General features: G+C 37.6%; 1 protein-coding gene across 4 annotated transcripts in view; it reads left to right on the forward strand.

The window, feature by feature from the left end:
* Nucleotides 1-23,174, forward strand: part of USP6NL (USP6 N-terminal like) — a 115,853-nt gene that overhangs the window by 88,451 nt on the left and 4,228 nt on the right. For all 4 annotated transcript variants that reach the window (XM_064703036.1, XM_064703037.1, XM_064703034.1 and 1 more), the window contains 7 exons: nt 1,521-1,630; nt 3,829-3,877; nt 5,519-5,639; nt 8,740-8,834; nt 10,432-10,497; nt 10,585-10,684; nt 12,823-12,975. In XM_064703036.1, the coding sequence (XP_064559106.1) occupies nt 1,521-1,630; nt 3,829-3,877; nt 5,519-5,639; nt 8,740-8,834; nt 10,432-10,497; nt 10,585-10,684; nt 12,823-12,975 (694 nt within the window). The remainder of the gene's footprint in view (nt 1-1,520; nt 1,631-3,828; nt 3,878-5,518; nt 5,640-8,739; nt 8,835-10,431; nt 10,498-10,584; nt 10,685-12,822; nt 12,976-23,174) is intronic.

A 23,174-nucleotide genomic window follows, 5' to 3' on the forward strand; every position in this document is an offset into this window, starting at 1 on the left:
AGTTGTGAGAAGGAATGCCAAGTAAAATTAGAAGCATTTAAAAATAGTTGAAATAATCTTCAGGAATTATTGATGTCATCTATTGCTCAATGCAAAACAAAGAAATGTTTGTAGTTCAGACACAGAAGTAGAAAGTTTCTTCCATCATTATCTGATTTATTTGTGTTATACTCATCTTGCTGCTCTCTATTTTCCTATTTCCTGAAGTGATACTAACACTGCTCACTGCGAGTGTCACTTACAAACTGCACACCTTAAAGTCAGAAGGATAATAAATGTTTATTCTAGGTCAAATAGCTTCTTTCAGTTCTCTTTGCAGGGGAAATTTCAGTTCTTAACCTTCTGTCCTTCCTGTTTCTCAAACTTTTGCTACCTTTCTGTTCTTTCACATGTGAGAGATTGCAAGGGCTTAGGGTGCTTCTTTTCCTATATTCCATCATATCATAGGTGTTTAAAAGTAGAAATTTTCCCTTTGCTGCTTTTCTGTCTGTCTGGGGGACAAATAATTCTGGGTGTTCAGTTTAAATTGTACTGAAAGTGCACATAGCTGAGTTTGTGGTTAGTGTTGTGTTGGGTCAATGACTTACAAGCAATCCCTCATGTGCCTAAAGTTTCTGGTTGTGTTCTGCAGACTTGATGCATGTTATTGTTCCCTGTTTGATTCCTTTGTTATTGTCATTTTTTACTTTACTCCTATATTCTTGCAGCCAGAGTCCGTAGAGTTTTTTGCCTTTTGCTTGTCTGTGGTATTCTCTAATAGTCAGAAGTAATGTTTTAAAAATACCATATTGAATCCAGGGTCTTGCAAACTCAAATTTACTGACAGAAGTGAGAGTAAATGAATGAGAGTCAAGAGAAAATTATTGTAAGTGCAAAAAATAAGGTGTCAGTCTAAACCTGTGCAGGTTTCATAAGTACTCAATTACAAAAATGGATTTAATTATAAAACACTAAAGCAAGTGCTAAAGTAGACATATTCTACAGCTGAATTAGATTAGAACAGAAAGACAGAGGAAATTACTGGAGAAATGTCCATTATCTATATTTAGATAATAACTGGCAGCTATGTAGCTATTACTGCTGCTAAAGACAGGAGAAGTATGAAAACCAAACTAAATCATTTCCTTAAAGCCTAGTCTAGAGCATTTGCATCTCAGGTCCTTGTTCCTGAGTAGCAAAATTTATTTTCTTTCTCTAGTGCTGTGCCTGCCTCAGAAATGACAATAAGAAATTTAAAATGCTGAAGCAGTCTTAAATATGAGTTGTGAATGATGTGTCCAAAAAATGTGTATTATGGGATGGATCTTTGTGCATCTTTACTCTCTGGCTGTTTCTGACTCTCAGATTTGTACATGTCCATGCTTATTTTGGAAGTTAAAACTGTTAATCTTGTGAGTTGCTATTCTGTATTGTTTGAAATCCCATTATGACAATTAATTCAACACAGCTGTACAGTCAAGCAGGTTTCTGCTCTTTTAGAGTTCACAATTTGAAACCTCTGTTCTTTACTGTACTCCCAGAAATTGAAGTACCAAGCACGAGGGTGTTCACCAGATATCCGGCAAATTGACCTGGATGTGAACCGCACGTACAGGGACAACATCATGTTCCGGGACAGATACGGTGTCAAGTAAGTCAGCTTCCATCTCCTCAGAGATTCCAGCCTTCCTTTGGATTTTGTATTCTCCCATTATCTAATTCAGAACCAAATAAAGCAGTATTTCTGTAAGTGAGCATTTATTTACAACTATAGGCCATAATGCTTTTGGATTTCTTCAAAATGTTTTGTTTCGTTATATTTTTTTGCTGCCACTAGAGGAGGAATATTAGGCAGCTGTCATCTTTAAAAATGCTTAACAGTGAAAAAGTGGGGATGCAAACATCAGTATTGTTGCTTGCTTGCAGCATCAGCACCCTGCTGAGAAGAAGAGGGTATTTTTCCCCTTCTGTCTCGGTATTAGTTCAGTTTTTAATCTCTTTTTCTTGCCAAGGCAGATTTTATGGTAGTCTGCTGGTCTCAAAAAGTGGTACTCAGAGCTGTGGGCTTTAATGTGATAATAAAAGAAACATTTTCTTCCATTATTATTTTAGATATTTTGTGGAAAAAATCCTGAATCAGGGGAATTTCTTTGAAGGCAGTGAGGAAGGAGCACAGAGCAGAGACTCCCAGGCTGAGATGGTTCCATGCAGCCAGTGCAGTTCTGATCCAGGGCTGGCAGTGCCTGTGCTGCTCAGGCTCTCTGTGTTCTGTGCACACATTTTGGATGTCAACAGGAGCTCGTTGCCTCTTCACTTCAGGGTTAACACGAGCAGAGCCAGCCCCAGTCCCTGTGGCTGGTGTAACCATGCCCTCAGAGTCCACAGGAAAGCCTTTGGCTGCCTAAAGCAATTTCACACTTGGAGCAGATCTCACAATTACTGTACATATATTATGCATTTCCAGCAATGCCTCGATGAAAAATTCAGAAATCATTTCACATAGCAATGAAATAAAGTCCCCTGGGTGAGTCAATTGCTTGTTTGACTTTTAAGAAGACTGTCTTTGAAGGTTCATTCTTTTACAGGTCTTCAGTGCTACCATCTAGTGTAAATAATGCTGAAATCACTGTTATTCTGTGTAGGGAACTGTGAATGAGATTGAGCTCCTATGCTCAGTTCATGTGGTCAGCTGAGGGTACAGGAGGTTCCTGCATTCACTGGGGACCTGTTAGTTTGGCATTGTAAAATGAGGCTCCAGATTAATGGCTAGTACCTTGTTACACCCTTCTTTGGTTACTGGAGAATCATTAAATTTCAGTTCTGCCAGAGGGTGAACCAAAATGCCACAATGCAGATGTTTTGATAAAATTCTCCAAGTATAAATCATCTTCCCAAATGGAAATAAGCACCTTCTGACTTATGCTTTCTTTTATTTAGCCTGCTAATATCTCTTTCCATTCATTGATTAGTAAAAGGGAGAAAATTTCACTGGACAGAAAAAGGACAATATGCAAAACTCTGCTGTTAAATTTTAGCAGTTTTACTTTTAGATGAAAGTAGGCATTCAGGTATCCAGATTCTCTCCTGAACGGGTGACAAAAAGTAGCTGTGAGTTTAAAAGTTGATTATGAGAGCCCCACACCATTGTTTCATGCACAACTTGAAAAGAGCAGAGTGGTGCTGGCTGGTTTGGTGGTGTTTGGGGCTTTTTGTCTGGCTGCCTTCACAAGTTTTGCAGAAAGCAAGGGACCTCTACAAAGCTTTTTTGTAATTCTAGCTCTGAAGTACCCAGAGATCAGCAGAGGGCTGAGCACAGGCTGCTGAGCCAGAGTTAATATTGTTTTTCTGCAGTTTGACAGTAGCAGTCACTAGAGCAGACTTTAATTTCAGTGCCAAGATTAAGACACCTTTGTGGCTGCTTTGTGTATTTCACATCTTCACTTCTACATCTCTGTTTGGAATCAGTAACAGCTGTTAGTGTTCTGCAAGCACAGAAAACAAGTTTGGGGAGTTTAAATTTTGGCATTCAGAATAAATCAGTGTTTGAAATGTCACCCATGCAATGTTTCACTTTACCTGTCTGTAAATGTGTCACTACTCTCTTCTAAAGTATATTGATACTTTTTGAAACATTTCAACATGTAAAACATCATAAAGGTGCTAATTACAAAATAGGCTTCAAATCAGAAGCACTTATTGTTGTCAAATGTGGTTTATCCTGTTCTTTAGTGCTAGACAGGTTAAATTGGGAAAACATGTTTCCAAAATGCATTTCACTAGTTCTATGTTTTTCTGTTTTTACAAAAGATAATACTATAGTTTTTTCATTTTCTGCTCTTATTTCTCCAGGCAACAATCTTTGTTCCATATTTTAGCTGCATATTCCATATATAATACGGTAAGCTGTGTTCCTTCACACTTAAATCTGGTTTCTCTAAATGTGCTCCAAGATAATAACTTGCATCTTTTTCTCCCTAAAAACAACAAACATTTCAGAGACCTTTAGAAGTACATAGAAAAAAATTATTTGTTGACATATTTTGAGTAAATAAAGCATCTAATTATGAGTTTTATTGGACAGACTGAGCTATGCTTACCATTTGTAATAATAATGAATTTGTGCTGTGCTGGAGTGTTGTGTGACTGATATTTCTCCCATTTTATTATCTGCCTCTCTTTCATTTGAATGATGGGGAGGAAAATACTGCAGAAAGGTGCATGGTGGAGTCCACAGGTGTATTTCATAACCTGAAAGGTTAAAAAAAAATTGGAATTAGTTTAAAAGGTTGCATCTTTACATTAGTGCTTGCTCTTGGCTGCAGTCCTGAATGGGATTTATTAGAGTGGGGTTCCCAGACTGTATCATAAGGGTTAGAAGCTTATGTATTTGGTAATGTCTTTTGACTGTGCTAAAAATAGAAGAGCAAGAAATGCCTTCGTGTCCACATTTAACTGTGGTTTAACTGTTCCCTCATTCCTTGGGCCCATTTTGAGCATGTCTGTACATCTTCCATTTTATATCCATCAGCAACTCCCCAGAAGTCAATATAAAATATGTTAAGTTTAGAAGAGGAAAGAGAAATTAAAGCATATACTTGAATTAAATACTGGTTGCTTTGGATTTTTTCAAAAGTTCTAGGAAATGTAACTTTTCTGTCTGACCTTTTCTACCTTGAATGAAATATTGGACTGGTATTTTCAAGTTGCATGAATAATTATGTTTAAAATCAATCATCAAAGTGTAATGATGAGACTATTATATGAAGTTTTTATTTTGCACTTCTTGTTGTATTTTTTAAGTTGCTATTTTGCACTTCTTGTTGTACTTTTCCTCTTAATGTGTAGCAGTTCTTCTGCTTTGTTTTTATCTCTAGAACAAAGTTTTGTTAAGAACTTGTAAACCTGAAAAAACTTACTCTACAATTAAGTAATTGTCCTTACAAATACTTTATTGATGGGGTTATCTTTGCAGTTGAATGATAGTGACAGCTGGTTCCTGCCATAAAATCCAAAATTAATAGCAGAGGAAGTACTCAAGTTCAGTTTTGGAACAATACATTTTTTTTCTAAGGGTTTATTACAGTTGCTTGCTATTGGGCTGCTGAACTTGAGCAAGTTTATACTTACAGATCACTGTTAAAAATCCTGTGTTTATCAGATGGTGCCCTGACTGTAAGCAATAAAGCCAGATACTTTCACCCTCCATAAAACCCCCAAATTACAATTAAATTATAAATGCATCCATTGGACAAAAAGATGATACAGTAACTTGAAAATATTAGTACTGACCAAGGATTTTGTTCATCAGTAGTGAGTTCTAATGAGCAATCAATACTTCCAGGTTACTTTTCAGTTGGAGGGTTGTGCATCATCTATCTATCAATATTTGTAATGTTTAAATATGAAGTGTGTTTGGTGGGAAGCTTTGCCATCAGGACAGGCATCATCTTTCCTCCACTAACTCAAGGAAAAGCTAAAAGCTCATAGCTGTGAGGCTTCTGTTTCCAGCATTTTAATATTTCCACTGTATGATTTCCAGGAAGTTGGATACTGTCAGGGAATGAGCCAGATCACAGCTTTGCTCCTGATGTTCATGAATGAAGAAGATGCCTTCTGGGCCTTGGTGAAACTTCTCTCTGGTCCAAAGCACGCTATGCATGGTATGGAGTTTCACCTCAGTGTATTTGGGTTTCAACCTGTCTTATTTAAGCTGTAAATGATTTGAAAATGAAACTGTTCTGTTCTGATTGGTCAAAAATAAAACATAATGAGAGCTTTATACTTGGGGGAGGTATTGGATGTTACTGGAGCTCTCATCCATAAGAGAGAGTAATGGTTTTTGTATGTGATATCTTTCAAATAGTTCTTAATGAAAATCAGATGGTTTCCTCTTCTCTTATTCTCTCAGGGAATGTAACCAATTGAAAACTGGTTATGTAGACATCTATATAGTAATAAAATAGCAGTGGAAGCCTAATACAGAAAGTGTAAAGTAATATTGCAGCTGTGCTATCGTTTGGCAGGACAGGAATCTACAGTAAAAAATGGACTTGTGTCTAGGCATGAACTTCAGGCTTCTCAGTTTCACCTGCACCTCACACAGAATTTCCTGCCCTCATGGTGTTATTGCTCTTGTGTTATTGGTGGTTCTCTCTTTCCATGCCAGATTTAGTATGATCTCTGCATATTTCATGGCTGTTGGTATGGAACAAGTCCAGAAATTCCAAAACATTTGTGATGATGCAGTTCTGGTGATTTAGAAAACCTGTGGTTCTTGGAAGCCTGCAAAAGTAAATGTCATCCAGATCTTGGGCTTTTTAGCAAATTTCCAACAAGCTCTAGCTGCTTTTACCTGCTGAAGAATTTCTCATTCTGTGATATCTTCCTTCCCATGCTTTTCATTGTTCCTGGATGTTCTCCACCCTCAAACCAAAGGGATGGTTTTTTGTTTTGCTGTTTACAGTTCTGCAGAGGTATAGATTCAGGAGGAGGAAAAAAAAGTATGATCTGATGTCAGTGTCATAAATGAAATTTTGAGTTCATCAAATGTCAAAAGATTTTTCTTGGAGCTTTACACAATGATAACACAGACTAAAAGCATCTTACAAGAAAATCTATAGATTTCATAATAATCCAGACCTGTGTAACTGCAGCCATGTAGAATATTGAGCTCAAAGCTCACAGAAAATTCTTACTTTTGGGGGAAGTAAGTAAAAATCAGGTCCTTATTTACCAAATCATGTGCATGATAAACTAGAGGATAAACACAGGCAGATGAGATGTTGCAGACCTCCCTCCTTCCCTGCTTTATTCCTGTCACACACCTGTCAGGTGATGGGAGAGAAAGGAGGGAGCTTTGAGTAGCCCAAGGCTTGATGAGCTTCTCCACAGAGCATATGAACCATTGTATCACAGCTTTATTTTACACACTGAAACTGTTTTGGAGTGCCTGTTAGGCAAATATGCATTTATAGAGGTTGACAAAACTTTAATTATAACTCATATGTTCCCAATTTATCATTTATTAAATGTTGCCAACTAGTCTAAGGCTCTGCTTTCAGCAGGTTGGACCAGATAATCTCCAGCAGTCCTGTCCAACCTGGATTTCCTGTGATTCCTGGAGTTTATCTGTTTTAAATGTCACTGTGCATCTGTAAATATCACTGTAGATTCTGGAAAGGAAGCTTTCAACTGAGAAAGGAAACTTTAAACTCAGGAAACTGACTTAACTGATGTCATATTACAGTTTGCACTTTCTGTGTTCTTCTTTGGGGAAAGTAGCTTAAAACACTGTCTTTAAAGCTTAAGGAATTTCAATTCCAAATTGCCAATATCCATGAAGAAAAACTTGTATAGTTGCACTTGATGCCACTGACCATCAGATAGTTCTCTAAAATGGGCACCTGCCTATGGAAATCATGGGGGTGGGCTAAGAAATTCAATTAGAATCCTATTGGCAGCATTAGGATGGTTAAAAGCTCCTCCCCACAGACAAGGTTTTTCTTTTTTTTTTCTATTTTACCTGTGATAGAGCAACCTGGAATACTTTTTGGGTGCAGCCCTTTAGCCAGACTAATTTCTAGTATAAAACTACTTGAAATCAAGAGATGAATTGGTCCTTTTTGGTATTTCATGTTGTATGGAAGATGTAAAGTCTCTAGATGATATAATACAGACATCTGACCCTGAAAATTAGCTGCTTTTTTGGAAGCTCTTTCCATTGATCTTTCTATAGTCTTAAAAATTCAGGATAATGAGTTGGTGTATGTAAATGTAAAAGAGCAACCTTTCATGGAAAAAGAACCTTTATTGTTATTGTTGATGGCTAATTAGCTTTGATGTAGTCACTGTTTACAGTAAGAAAAAACCAAATGCCTTGCCTGTGTTATTGAAATTTCCTAATATGCAACCTGACATTTAAGTATTGTAGAATTTGCATTTGTATCTATGAAATACTAAACTTGGGTGAATCTGAGGCTTTAAATCTTGTGTCTTAGTGACTGTGCACTGAATTACACAATTGGAAATAGAAACACTTTGCTTTTTGGTTTGGGACTTTAGTCACTTTATTTTTTTAAGTTGCATGGCTGCTCTGGGTCTGTACTTGTTCTTCCAGTTTTCATACTGCTTAAAATATATTGGAGTTTTTTTATAACTTTAATTCTGCTAATACCTCAGCTGGAAAGGTGTCTTAGAGTTTTCCATGGGTAATCACTAAAACAATTAGATGGGGCTTTTAATGCCCTTTGTTTCAGTTGTGTGAGCTCACAGTCTTTGCTTATAGGATATAATCATGATATTTGTCTTGCTAGAATATCCCTCTTGTCTGTTTTATGGTCTTTTCTTCAGTGCAGACAGTTCAGTAGATGCCTATGCTGCTTGCCCTTCTATCATGAATTTTCTGTGCTATAATTTCAATTTTAGTGGGTGAGGGTTGTGATTCTTTATTTTGGTTTTCTTTAAAAGAATAATTATAAATGTGGTTTCCACATGATCTTATATTGGTTTGACTAATGTAGGACTGATGGATCTGCTGTCTTTTGTCATTCTGATGTAGTATTTGTCACTAAGGGAATGTATTGACTGTAGCTATTTAGGCAGGAGTATGTGCATATCTGTATAGAGACACCAAAATATTGTTATGAAGATCTGTTCAGATCCAGTGGTCTTATAGAATGATAATGTTCTTGGAGCCTTAATGGCTTTTTAATATAATTTTATAGTACAAACACCTGTTAACTGGCCACCTTCTTTTCTTAGGTTTTTTTATTCCTGGTTTTCCAAAACTGATGAGGTTTCAGGAACATCATGACAAAATTCTGAAGAAATTTTTGTCGAAACTTAAGGAACATTTGGTAAGTATTTATTTCACTAGGCAAGCCATGCAAATTTACAGCTTTCTACCTTTTTGCAGTTCAGGTGAACCCACTAGATCAAGAATTAGCAAACTTCAGGAAAAATGTGAAGTTTTAAAAGCAGAAGTGTTGTTATTTTCATTATAGACAAAGTTATGGTGCATCTTGACAAAGTTATGATAAAATTGGATGCTAAGAGTGATTAATTTGAGTGTCTGTCTCACTTTGGACCTCTGAGTGAAGGACAATGTGTGGTTCTTCTATTTGGCCTTGTGTGAGCTTCTGTAAACAAACTGATGCCAGAACATTTTATCAGGGGCTTTTTGTATGTTTAGCTTGTGGTTGGTTCATCTATGGACAGAGATGACTTTAAGACCAACCAGTTTAAATTTCTATTGAAAAAATAGAATATTTAAAATAGAATATTTATAATATTATAAATATATATATAGAATAGATATAGAATAGATATTTTAAAAAACCTTTGTAAGAGGTGTTTATGGTCCATTTAAAATACTTCCATTTTCATAAAGCTACCTGTTGAGTTTTATTTATTTTAATGCTTTTAAATTGAAAATAATATGCCTTTTCTTAAATATTGGTTAAATATTTAATATTTAATTTAAGATGTAAACTATTTTTCTAATGGGAGAAAAATGCCCTTCCAGTAGGCATCAAGGATTTCATTTTACAGTACATTGTTACTGCCAGAATCCATCTCCAGTTCTTAAAAAGTAGTGTAAGAGATGCTCACTTGCAGCTTCTATCATTTTCCTCATCTCTTCCTGTGAGTCTGTCACTAAAATGAGCCAATGTTGCCTCCTCAAAGACAAAAGTAAAGCCTGCACACAAACCAAAGGGATTTGGCCCAATGTTTATTCAGTGTTTGTATGACTGAGTTCTCAGATTTGGTGCTTAATTTTTGGCAAAGCCCACATCAGTTAAAATTCAAGATTTCTTTGCTTTTCTCCTTTTACTTTGGCTTTTCTCCTTACTGTGCAAAGGACTTTGAAGAGCTCCAGGAAGCTGCAGAGAAGCTTTAGCAGCCTTTGAATGGGTGTCACACCTGATGGATTTTCTGTGCTCTAGGGGAAATCAGACCCCTTAATCAAGAAATAAAATTCCTTATCAGCCTACATCCTGTTTGACACCCGCTGGTCAAAGAATTTGGTTGTTTTCCAATAATTTCTGGTGGATATGTATTATAAGGAAGTTCTTTCAGCCTTGCTACAGAGACATGAAAGACTTAATGGACCCAGTGCCTGAACTTGGGTTGCTCCAGAATATTGATTTTTCTTGAGAGAGGATTTTATCCTCTGCTATCTCTGTCCCAAGAACATGATAAAAGTCTAGGATGCATTAATACTTCAGCACCTCCAAGTGCATCTTCTTCAGGTGGTGAAATTAATGAAGAAAAGCTGTAAAAACCAGAATTTGCCTCTGTTGGATTGAAGTTACAGTGTCTCATATAGTTAAATTAATTATTTATGGTGACTATTGAGTACATTAGCCTTAAGGGGAAAATGTTTTTTCATGGGGAGTGCAAGGCATTACTTGGATTTTTGAAAGTATTTTTCAACTTGTGTGTTGTTTGCAGGACTCCCAGGATATGACCACCAGCTTTTACACAACCAAGTGGTTTTTCCAGTGTTTTCTTGATCGTGTGAGTATGTTTTTCTTTCTGTTGCTGTTTTTAATTGTGACTTGGGGCAGACTGTTTTCACAGCATTGCCTGATTCTGTCATTGCAGACTCCCTTTACATTAAGCCTCAGGATATGGGATATCTACATACTTGAAGGAGAGAGGATTCTCACTGCTATGTCTTACACAATTCTGAAACTGCACAGAAGTAAGAAAGAAATCTGTCAAACCTTTGAAACCTAAACAGAGGTTCAGCTAGTTTTGTTCTCATTTTGTGTAGCTTGACCTTAATGTGTAAAAATCTTAAGTTTCCCACATGCCTTATGCTGCTTCTGACAGATATTTTTCATTCCTTATGCACAAAAAGTTAAAAATCTCTGCTTTATAATTTTGTGTGTGTGTTGTGGGTTGATCTTGGCTGGATCCTGGTGCCCACCAAGCTGCTCTGTCCCTCTCCTCTCCAGCAGAACTGGGGGAAGGAGAAAACAAGATGGACTTTTCCAGACACCAGGGCAGCTGTGGGGAAAATTAACTCCATCTCAGCTGGGCCCAGTGCAGTGTGAATGTCAAAGAGAAGTATTTATTAGAGTAAGAAAGTTACTTGGACCTGAAGTCAGTTGTATTACTGACTAAACAGTGGGGAAAAGTGTGGTAGTTTCATGGCCTGGAAATGGCTCCTTTAGCCACAGGATTTAAATTAATCAAAAAACACACAAAGAATCAAGACTGTGACATTAAATGCTGAAAATCTACCAGCAAATACCTCAGCAATGAGGAATCACCAGTCTGTGTCACTTTATACCATTGTTTGTCCAAGAATGTAATTAAAATCCAGAATTATTTTTTAGTCTGCCTGTGTGACCTTCTCCTTCACCTCTTGATTTTAAGTGAAGTAAAATTGGAAATTTTGAACAGAACTAAAGCATTTATGCCTGGTTCCCCAAAGTGACTTGGCCTCCTAAGTTCCAGGGACCCAAAAAGCCTTTGAGCGTGGATGGTGCTTCTAAATAGATTTGAGCCTTTTTAAGGCTGATACTTTGTAGCTCAATTGTGAGACACCTCCTCCTGTGGGACTTGGGCTTTTTAGTGAAGTCATTTGACTCTGTGTAAGTGCAGAGGTCTGTGTGGGGCCCATAGCATTAATGTTTTAATTTCCTTGCTAGTTTATCTTTCTTGAACTGTGGTGATGCTACCTCACTGTCTCACTGGGATGTTTTCATCAGTTTGCTCATAAACAACTTTGAAAAATGGAACAGGTTACCTTCTACATTTTTGCACTTGAGAGAGCTAAACATTTAGAGGCAAATCATTAGGCTTAACATTTTGGTTTCTCTTCTTTATTTGCAAATGGATATCTACTTGATTTTTTTTTTTTTTTTATTATTCACCACTCTTTTAATGGGAAGACCTGAGGAAAAAGTCTCAGTGTGGATTTGCTTGCTTAGCAAGTACCCAGCAACTTCCTCCATGATCAAACACTGAGAGAACCTCACGGCAGCAGAGGAGATGAGAGGGCTGGCAGAGAAGCTGGCAGAAGACAGATTCTGATTTGTTTTCCAATTTCTTGCCTACCCTCAAAAACATAGATGGTGTAGCTATTCAGTCAGTGTCATTGTGGAATACATGCCAAGAGCATTTTTATTACAGCACCAAAACAGGTTTTTTTTATGGTTTCCATATTGAAATTATACATCTGAAACTTTTGATGATGTACAAATGATGAAAAAAGAGACAGGTATGCAGATACAGCCTTGAAATCCACATGGCCTTACTGCTGTGTAAAAAGGGAAACAAAAATAATCTGATAATTATAAAATGACTTTCAAAATATGACCTGAATTTTTAGAGAGCCTGAAGCAATGGTTCTGAAGTGTGAACTGCCATCATCATTTCATTGGGAGTTATTCAGTTGTGACTGAGGGTGCTGTAAATAGGGATTTTTAAAATGTTTATCTGCTTTTCAGAGCTCCTGATAAGAGAGATGATGCACAGATCCACAGCAGTGGTTCTAAGTAGAGAATGCAGGCTGACAAATAAAGGCCTGAAGCTGTTGGACATGAGAGGGCTGAAGGAGGGTGACTTGTAGTTGGTTTTCTGAAGGTGCCCCTTTTTGAAAAACACTGTCCTAAGTAAAGAATAATGTGTAGAAAGGATTTCCATGGTGACTTGCAAGTGAATTTTTAATGTATTTTTAGATCTCCAGTTGTAGAAATCTGTTATCTGCCTAATTAACAAGTATTTTTCATTCTACTTTGAAAACAAAAGCACCTCATGACTGAAGTACATTTTTGAGTGTTCATTATCAAGATGTCTTAATGTATAATGTAATATTTTCTCCTTATATAGAGCATCTGATGAAATTACAAATGGAAGAGCTTGTAGAATTTCTGCAGGATTCTTTAGCCAAGGATTTCTTCTATGAAGATGACTTTGTAATAGAGCAGCTCCAAAATTCTATATCAGAATTGAAACGAGCAAAACTGGATTTACCAGTAGCTGGTAAGAAACTTGCAAATATGCAGAGTTAGATATTTGGAGTTTTTCACACATTGGTAATTTTTTAAATGTTAATTAATGCTGTTGAAAACTGTGCAAATAGTTTCCTCTTCATCACTGCATAGATTTTGGGAGTTTTTACCCCAAAATATTTTACAGTGTAAAATCACCACTTTTCCTTTCATGAATATTCCTCTTCTTTTGGTGTTTTGTTTGCTGTTTTTAAGGTAATGGCAAAGCACTGTGAAAAATACCGTGTTCTGCTAATTTTATTAACTTGAATTTATAAAACCTTTCAGACAGAGGATCAAATATCAAGGTTTCAAAGTGTCTGAAACACTACATTGTCTGGGAATCCAGACTGTTTTGTAGATTGATTAGATGTGGACCAAACTTCAGGTCAAATAGCTTCTTCTGTTTGTCAAATCCAGATTTTTAATTTTTTGCAGGTGATAGACTTGCTGGGTGTTTAGTGGAATAGTTTTCATTATTTCTTTTTAGCCTTTTTGCTCTTTGGTTGCAGATGAGAGATGGTTGTTTCATGTACCCTTATTTATGAAATGTATAGGATCTCTTCAAGATTCTATTCTTTTTTTTATCCCTAGCTCCATAGTCTTTAATTAGAATTTTTCTTGTGATTACTCAGAGTTCTTTTACTTTATCCTTGCTAATTGTAGAAAAGTATGTGAGAAAACGTTTTTTAAAAAATTCCAAACATGGCAGAATTTACCTTGAAGTAACTTTATTTGCTGTGGTTAGCTTTCAGAAGTTAAAAAATGTCAGAATAAAGGTTGCCTGTGTAGCATTATTGTGATAATTTTTTCTTTCATTAATGAACTTAATTTTTCTGTTTCTGTTGACATTATTCATTGCATGTAGTGTTGGGCTGTGTCAGAGCTCCTCATCACAGGTAAATACCTGTTTTACCTGGTTCTTCAGATCTGTTCCTATGGGGTACAAACACATTCTGTGTATTTGTTTCTTATTTTGCTTCTTCTCAGAGTTCCCATTTCTCTTGCTCCATATTCCTTTGTTTTTCCCTGTTCCTGAATTTCTGTACAATCTGTCCAGCAAAATTTCTTCCACCCACAACAGGTCTAAATCTACTTTCTGCCCTTTTCATCTGTTGCTTCCCTTTTCTCACCACAGCATTCCTATTCCACCGTCTCTCCATCCTTTTGCTCAAGCTGAGTTTCAGTTTTGAGTTTCTCTTCAGCACAAGTTGTTCTTTGTCCCTGCACCTCAGGCAGGTGCTGTCTCAGGTGTCTGGTGCCGTGGGTGACAGATCTGAGCAGCTGTGTCCCTCATGCCACACCACCATGGTACAAGGAGATAGCTCACAGGAGTCCTGTCTGTTCAACCCTAAATACAGAATTCACCGTGGTTGTGTTTGAACAGTGAGGGGTCATCCCAACAGCTTCACTTGGCTGTAGACACAGAGATGTTTTTTATGGATGTGGTAAAGTAAATTTCATCAGTGAAAAGTTCCACTTGAAACTGTGGTAGGGGAAGAGTTGGGAAAGATTTTTGTATTTTGCTACTTGATGGAGGTTGTATATCTTCCAGTCTAGAAAATTACATGCATATAAGTCATATTGAGATTTTCTGTGGAAAATACAGAATTTACTGGAAGTTTTCTTGATGCAGAAGGTAGAAAGTCTGTTCCTAACTTGTTTGTTTTAAGGCCTTTGTTTTGGTAGAACATAAAGTGTCTTCAAGTGGTTGTTTGAGAATGCTCTGGATTTTCATAGAAAATTCAGGGAGGATTTAGGTGACATAAGAGTCACCCACATTGTGACAGAAAATGTGAGACTCACTGAGTGTTCTTGTGGATACCAACAGCAAGGAATGGTGACTGTGCCTTCTTCCTGAGACACTTTGGCAGTTGTTTGGTTTCACACCATGCACACTTAGGTGTAACCTCTGATTCAATGAGCTGACAGCATGCTCAGTGTTTTGGGCCACATTGGTTCTTAATTTTGGTATCTAAAGAAAAATCAGTAACAAAATGTCTTTTGTGTTTTGGTTTTTTCCCCCTGAACATGAAAGAGAAGGTTTAATTTTGAAACAGGAAGAGCAAAGCCAAAGTGAAATGTACTTTGGTGCTGGAATTGAGCTTTTTAAACCTGTTTTATTTCAGATTAACCTGGGCAAGCCTTTCTGTGTGGTATGTTTTTGCTAGGGGTAGAAGGGAACATTATTTAACCTTTCACAAACTAAAAATAAGATGCCTTCAGCCTGACCCTGGGCAATCCAGCTGATTTGTCTGCTCTTATTACTTGAGTGAGGCTGCCTCATTTGTTCTTGGTATGAATTTCATAAGCCTCTGGTTTTATTTTTTAAAGTTTTCTGCACTCTCCTAATTTTGGTTTTATTGATCACTGTCTTCAAGCAGTATTCTTTTTCAGGTTTTGAACATTCTCTGGACATTCAGCTTTGTGACAGGATATCAGGTGCCCTCCTCAGCTGGGCAGAGGAGAGAAAACAAAACAAGATTTCTGGATCAATATAAGGACAGGGAGAGATCACTCAGCAATTGCCATCATGGGGAGAACAGACTTGACTTGAGGAAATTAATTGATAATGAATTCAGTTAAATCAGAGTAGGATAGTGAGAAATAAAACCTTAATAAAAACCTTCTCTCACTCTTCCCTTCTTCGTGGGTTCAACTTCAATCCCATTTTTTTTTCCACCCTCTCCTTCCCAGCAGCACAGGGGACAGGGAGTGAGGGTTGTGGGCAGCTCATCATAAATTGTTTCTGCTGCTTCTTCCTCCCAAGGTGAGGACTCCTCACACTCTTCCTTTCTCCAGGATGGGGTCCCTGCCAAAACCTGGCCATGGAACCCCCATTCACTTGTCTGTCTGCTGTACTCTCTTTACTACCTTGAATTTCATTGTTTTTCTTCTAATTTCATCTAAAAAATATGAAACTATTAGAGGTGATACAGCCACAAAAAATACACAGCCTGCTCATTTAAGTATTCACTGTAGCCTGAGAAAATAATGTTTATTTTAGTTTTCTCATCTGAAATCAAAGTACTGCTTCCTATCTTGTACTTTTTTTTCACACTGAGCAAAAATTACACCTTTAAGAGCTAAAGTAAAAATGCATGTTAGGATCAAGAAAAAAAAATCTTCATCTTGCAGTTGCATCAGTATCAGTCATCCAGGAATAGCAGTGAGCTAATTAAGCTCAGTGGAATTTTCCATCTGGCATCCTTTGTTAGGCTGTATAGATTTTCCTGCCCTAGTAGGGTAAGCTGCAGTAGGATATTAAAAGAGGTAATAACTTTTGTGTTACTTTAAAGTGGATGTCTATTTATGTCTGATGTAGCTTTCTCTGGCTCACTTCCTCCATGGCTTCTCTCCCTGAATTAAGGAGCTCCTTGTTCCCTTCAGACACACAGGGAAGGGACTTGTTTAATATTTTCTCTCTGACAAAGCCCTTAAAATGCTCAGCCAGAAGAGATGGGTGTTCAGGAGATCTTGCTGATTTTGGGTGTCAGTGATTGGCACTGTTTTTACCATGGCTGTTTTGCATAAAGAAGGCCAAGGATTTTTTTTTTCCTTTCTGTGCTGATTTCTAGTTTTGTGCTGCCCAGTGCAGGGTAGCCCATAACAACTCCAACCTGCAGAGGGTGGTTTGGAACTCTGATGCTGTTCCTGCACCCCAAGATGGGCATCCCTCTGTTCCCATGGCTCTGGAGACAGGGGCTGTGTGCTAAGCACACCTCTGGCTGGGGAGCTGGGGGGTTGAGACCTTGGAGAAAGGAGGCTGTCACAGCTGTGCATAAAAACTGCCCTTGAGGGTCTCTGACACAGCCTCAAAAAGAAGAAAAGGCATTTGGTATTTTGTGGATTGCCTGGAACATGGTGAAGGATGCCCACACCATGGTTGGTTCTTGAAGAATACTCTCATCTAAGTCTGTGTGATTTTACATTTTCTCCTGGAGTCAGATCCAATGTAAATTCAACCATCTCTTCCTTAATTCAAGGGTGATATTAAGACCATAATGTGAAAAGTTTTCTTGGTATACACCATTGATTTCCAAAATTCCTTGATGCAAATTCTTTCCTTCTCTCTTATTTAAAACAGCAGCTAAATTCTATAAATGCTCACAAGATATGGATAGAATTTCTAGCTTTGCTGTAATTTTTTCCTGTAGGACTACATGAATAATGCAATGCTCAATAAACAATATTTATATATGGATAGATTTTTATAGTGTCTGACTTTAATAAACAGAAGTGCTTACCAGTGAAAGTTCCATATTAAAAATATGTTGCTGAAAATAGTTTATTAATCCAGTGTTTTGTAAACAAGACAGCCAGGCCCATTTTCAGGGTGTGAAGCCCCTCAGGTCCCTTCTTGACACAGTTTCTCACCTGTGTTTTCATATAAGGGTCCTGAAAGGGTGGGCAGGGGGCTCCTGGGTTGGTTTTTTATCACTGAAAGTTTACCAGACTTTGCAGCTGCTGAAGGCATTAAATCAAAGACAAAGGTCTTGTAGCTTAATTTTAAAGCAATATTGGCAAATTTGGAATCTGCCTGTGTCCTTGTGATTAAAACCAGCTTTAAACTGCTGCTCTTTTAGTTTTCCCAATCTTTTCTGTATTTGGGGAAAACCAGCAAAGTTTGAATCTCACATTTGCCATAAATTTAAAAATGTTTATCTGATGTTTATCTTTGAAGTTATTAAATTTATTATATCTTTTATTCAATGATCTATTTTACACAGTCATCAGTGATAATGTAGAACTGTATACTACCTCAGTAATCTATTAAATAATGTGTGTTCTCTCCTGTTAATGAGCCTTCTGGCAGCCAAAGCAATAGAAATATGTAAATCAGGTTGACTTTCCTGTTTCTGATGGTGTCTTTCTTTTGGTTGTGTTTTGTTTCAGAGGAATTTTGGATTTTTCTCTTGTACTTCAGGAATACACAAGTAGCTATTTCAGACTATGCACTCCATGCTTTAATAAACTAAACTATTTTTTTCTGCCTTGTTTTTTGTGTGATACAACTGCTTTACAATACTATGAACTAAAATAATATGTGGAGTTATACTAATACAGTTAGCACATATCCTTAGATTTAGACTTTGGCTTTGCATCATTTAAAAATCTTTATGCTTAAAACTTGCATGATCTTTAAACACATGATCCAAATAGTTGTGTTGGTCATTGCTCACATTGCTGTTTAAAACTGACTTTTCAAGGAAATAAATTTTCTGGAAGAAATATGGAATTAAGCATGTGAAGCAGTGGTTAATTTTAGAAATTTCTTTTTTGCAAGGGCACTTTACAGATGTGTAGCTGATCACCTGTATCTTCTGGCTAATGACCAAACCTGTTAAGATTTCTGTTGTTTATCTGAATGCAGTTGTTTATAAAATAACTTTTCCTTCCTGTCAGTACCATAAAAGTGACACAGCTGCAAGAGAGGCACACAGTGCTTTTAGTTCTCCCTTCAAGTTGTCCAGCATTATTTCATTTAGCAACTCCTCTGCCAATGATGGCATATGAAGGAAGGAGGAGCAGAGGTTGACTTTCAGACAGCAGCTAGAGCTTCTAGTGCAGGCACTCAAGTTTCTTTAAAATTCTCTTGGTCGTGTAAACTGAAGAAGATGGGATGTCACCGGTCGAAAATAAACACAAAATTTCAAGTTGTCATTTTAAGAGGTGTTTTTTTATGGCCATTACTATCCTTGAAAATTGTGTTAGAGCAGTCAAAGTGCATGTATTCTGGTGCTGAAATTAAGGCCTAGACTGTTATTCACCGGAGAGAGCACTTAAAGCACTTTACTCCAATTATATGTCTGCTGCACGAGGCTGTTAGTGCCTCCTGGAGCAATTATCTCTGAAAGTCTTGTAGTGCAGATCCACTTCCACTGGGTGGTGGCCAAGGCTTGTTTGAGCAGAGGAAGTAAAGAGAGGCAAACTTTCTTTAATATCTTTCTTATCTTTTGGGGAACAGTCAGATCTGCTTGTATTTCCTTTGCTCCTTTTCATGTCAAGGGAATATGTTTGCCAACAGCAAGCAAGGACCTGATTGTTCTTGTTTTGCTTAAGTTGTCTCCCTCTACTTCCATTGCTCTCCTTCCTCACCCATTTTTCACCGTGTTTCCTTTGTTGTTTGTTTATTTTATGCTATATTGCACAGAAGCCAACTAAATCACTACCTTTCTTTTAAAGGAAAAATAGAAAATCTATAGTTGCTGCTCTGTAAACTGATACAAGCTATTATAGTGCTTGTGTTTGGGAAAAGCCAGTGACTAAACTGTCTAGAAATCTACTCTGTTGAAGGAAGGAAGAAGGATGAAAGTAGAGACATCCATATCTCACAGGAATACTGGCAGTTTGGGAAAAATCTCATTGCCCTGATTGCTTCGGAGGACAAAGGGACATTTTGATTATTGCACAGGTCAAAACAGTCACAGCTGAACTAGACAGCTTTGTCTTAACTTCTGGTTTTAAAATGCTTTCAATTCTTGTTTGTAAACATCACAGATTGTACAGAAAAGCACTTGTCCCAAAAGTACTTCTTACAGAATTGGGCAGTTTCTCCATTTCTCAGTCAGACAGATATGTCCAGACAGTGAATTAACTCAGATCTTGGATCAGCAACACAAACAGATACTCAATTGAATTTCCTTTAAAACATCCAACTAAAATTTCTTCCTGCTCAAACCTGAGGAGTTTGAACAGTGAGTGTGGTTGAAGTACTACAGGAGATGGTTGAGAGCTGTGTGTGAGGCTTTAGGCAGATTTGGAGTGGGAAAATGTTAGATAAAAGCAATGGGGCTTGAAGGAATTGGTGCTTCTGCATGCTTCTCTGGTGAGCTGTTTGTGTTCCTCTTCAGGTAGAGATGTTTGTTGTGCCTTGGTTTCTTTTGTTTGCTTTTGCATTATGGTTTCTTATCCTCAGCTTTTTGCTTTTATGATCTGTTTTCTTTCTTTCTTGCTAGCATGCAGCATCATGGGTTTTTTGCTGTTATTGCTGATACTGGACTGCTTAAAGCATTCCCAAACACAGTTGGCACGCTCTTTGTGCATTTGAGGAGTGTCCCATTGCAGTCATGTGCATGGTGGTAATTTGGTTATCCTTTACTTGTTTATTTTGTGAACTTTTTTGGAACTTCAGGAGTTTGAGTTTTTTGTTGTTGTTTTTGGGGTTTTTTGTTGGTTTTTGTTTGGTTGGTTGGTTTTGGGTTTTTTGTTTTTTGTTTGTTTGTTTTTTCCTTGTTTCACTGGAAGTAGCAACTCTGTGTGTGTATAGGTATTTATGTATGATCTCTATACTTCAATTAGAATTAAGGAGCCATTTTGCAGTTTCAAAGAATTTCCTTTAGAAGGTGATTAGTTTACCAGATGTCTTTTTAGATCCTTTCACAATTCCTTTCCTCTCAGTGCTTTTCATGGCTGGAGGTGATCAGTGCTGGAGCACCTCTGGACCAGAGCAAGGCTGTTCTGGTAGCCTTGATTTGGTTCCTCCAGCAATGTGGCCTTGCTTGTTTCCACAGGCAGGTGTGGGTGACTGAGCAACCAGTGCCCCTTGTTGGCATCCAAGGTCAAGTCAAACCAAGTTTTGTGGAAGTTCTGAGGTTTAACCTGTATTTCTTCTTTTCCCCACTGAGCCTTTTTCCATTGTTCTGTGTTTTGTTTTCCCTGACAGCACTGAGCTTTGGTGTTACCAGCCTATAAACACAGGATTGTGCTGTTAAAATGCAGAGGTTTTCTTCTAGCTGAATTACTCTCTTGCAACATTTTCCTTGTTACTCAGGATGTGAATTAATGTTGAATTCTAACAATTTCACTACAGACATGGCAAGATTTCTCTGATAGTCATGTTACAGCTGTGATCCATGTTACAGGATCCATCATCCAGACCATGCAGGCCACACATGCCTGGCTGTAGAGTGTTCCTTTACCCTGAAATGAGAAGGAAAGGTGACACAAAGCAGCCTTGATAGAATTCAATAAAAATGTCTGCAGTATTCTCACTTGGGTTTATTAGAGCTTAATGGTAATTAGGAAACCTTAAGTGTGTGAAATTAAAAACCAAAACCTCACACAAACCCCACCTTTATAGTGCAACCTGGTATATTTAAAGGATCTCCTATTGCTCTGTAGACATTTCTTAGAGCAAAAGCTGTGAGAAAATAAATCAGTTCATGTTTTTGATGACCCTGGACAAATGAAGCAAGCATTACAGCTACCAGAGGGACTGGTCTTCAGGTTTTTGTATATGTGACTAGAATATTTTAACTTAAAGTGTGGAAGAAAGTAAACACTTTTTCTAAAACATGTTTTCTGTACAAGGACAGAAATTAAATAATTTAGCAATGCTGCAGAACCATTTTCTTGTGCTGTTCCATAACTACTTTGGATCTCCTGGAGGCTGTAAATGGATTAGCAGCCCGTAAAGATTAGTTCTGTATGATTTAGATAGCAGGTTTTTGGTGTGTATTTTGTATGTACCAAAGTATTGTTTCTTAATAGCAGACTTCATGCTATTTTCACATTCAAGATTAGTAAGACTGAAAGCACTACAATCTATGGTTTAAGTAGCAGGAATATTTATTATGTGCAAAATTCACTTTTATTTAGGAGACAAGATCTTCAGCTTTGCCTAATGGTGTATTCGAAGATGCAGATGGAATTAAATTATACAAATGCCTCTTGCCAAACAGAAGCAAGTTCAGAAAGTGAACTCCTATTCATAAAGGCTGAAGGACAATTTTGGAGATGCTGTTGCAGCAGCCAGTGTATTGCAGAGCTGTTGAATCACCTCTTTTACAGCATCCATGCAACTCCTTCCTTTGTCCCCTTATCTGTTCTTCCAGTGGAGGAACACTCCCTTGCTGGGGGGTGCAGGTCTGAGAGCCCTGTTCCAGATTTTATTTGGGAATAGTGGGGGCCCATATGGAAAGAGACCAAACATCAGACTTGGAATTCCAAGGGCCACTCACTGGAGCCTAGTGCTGAGGCCTGGCTCCACTGTTTGCTGTGTGTGAAGTGAGGTTTCTGAAGTTGTTTCTGAATCAAAGGGTAGGTTTTAGGTTTCCATATGACCTTTGGCCCTTACAAAGAAAAATCAAGAAAACACTACTTAATTGTTTGGCAAAGCTAGGCTGTTTCTATTAAGTGATTTATTTAGTTATCTTGTTGTGATGGCACCATTGTGTTCTTCTCTGCTGTCCTCCTGTCTGGCCTCAAACTCAGTTTTCCTTTTGTTTATACAGCCACGGATCCGTGCTGGTAGTTTGTTCACTGTTATAACAAATAACAGTCACCTTGGCTGCTGGCTTTCCTCAGTGTGTCTGTATCAGGAGCCTCACCAAAGATTGAGCTCCTGCTCATGCCTGTGTAAATGAACATAGCTCACTTGTGACTACAGCCCTTGTCAGGGAGAGACACTTGTGTTATTCACTCCTGGGAACCCTTATAGACAAACAAAGAGAAATTACAAATAGCTAGAAAGTGAGGTGCTAACTCTGATCTCTGGTGGGAAGAGATTCTACAGTCCTTGCCTTAGGAAGAAGTAGGGATTAGACAAAATTATTTTACCAACAGCCATTTTATATAATTTATTTTGCATAGCATTTAAGCAAGGGTAGCCATTTCTTTTTTCCTCTTTACAACAAAGCTTCTGTTTAAAAATAGATACACAGTGAATAGGACTTGTTTGGTAATGCTGACTTTAAAACTATTGTGTTTTTTTTTTTTTAATGCTGAACATCAAATGAATTAAATCTAGATTAATACATTTAATGAGAAGTGCATGACCTTTTCTTCTTATAATGGGAAAGTAATGGATTACACAATTAAATAAGTTATATGCAAGTAGATATGATAAAATACTTTAGCTGTGATTATGGAGGGTGTTGACTGCTGAGGAGAAGGATTGCAGTAGAAAATTTGATGTGAATTGTTCTGTGAGCAGCATTGAGCCATGAAACACTTCTTCATTGTTTCTGTATGTCACTGTGGGTTGCTCTGGGTCCCCACACTGTTGATATTTACCGCTGGCTGTTGCAATGTGTTGAGCTCCAGTCTGGGAGAACTTTCCAGTCATGTCCTTGTTCTGTAAATGATGTCCTTGTGTCCTGCAAAACCCGCCCATGGAATACTCAATTGAAACCATGACGTAGCCAGGATTGGTGTCAGCTGCTTCAGTTGTTCTGTATTGATAAAAAA

This window comes from Zonotrichia leucophrys, chromosome 1A (assembly GCF_028769735.1).
Source record: "Zonotrichia leucophrys gambelii isolate GWCS_2022_RI chromosome 1A, RI_Zleu_2.0, whole genome shotgun sequence".
NCBI lineage: Eukaryota > Metazoa > Chordata > Aves > Passeriformes > Passerellidae > Zonotrichia > Zonotrichia leucophrys.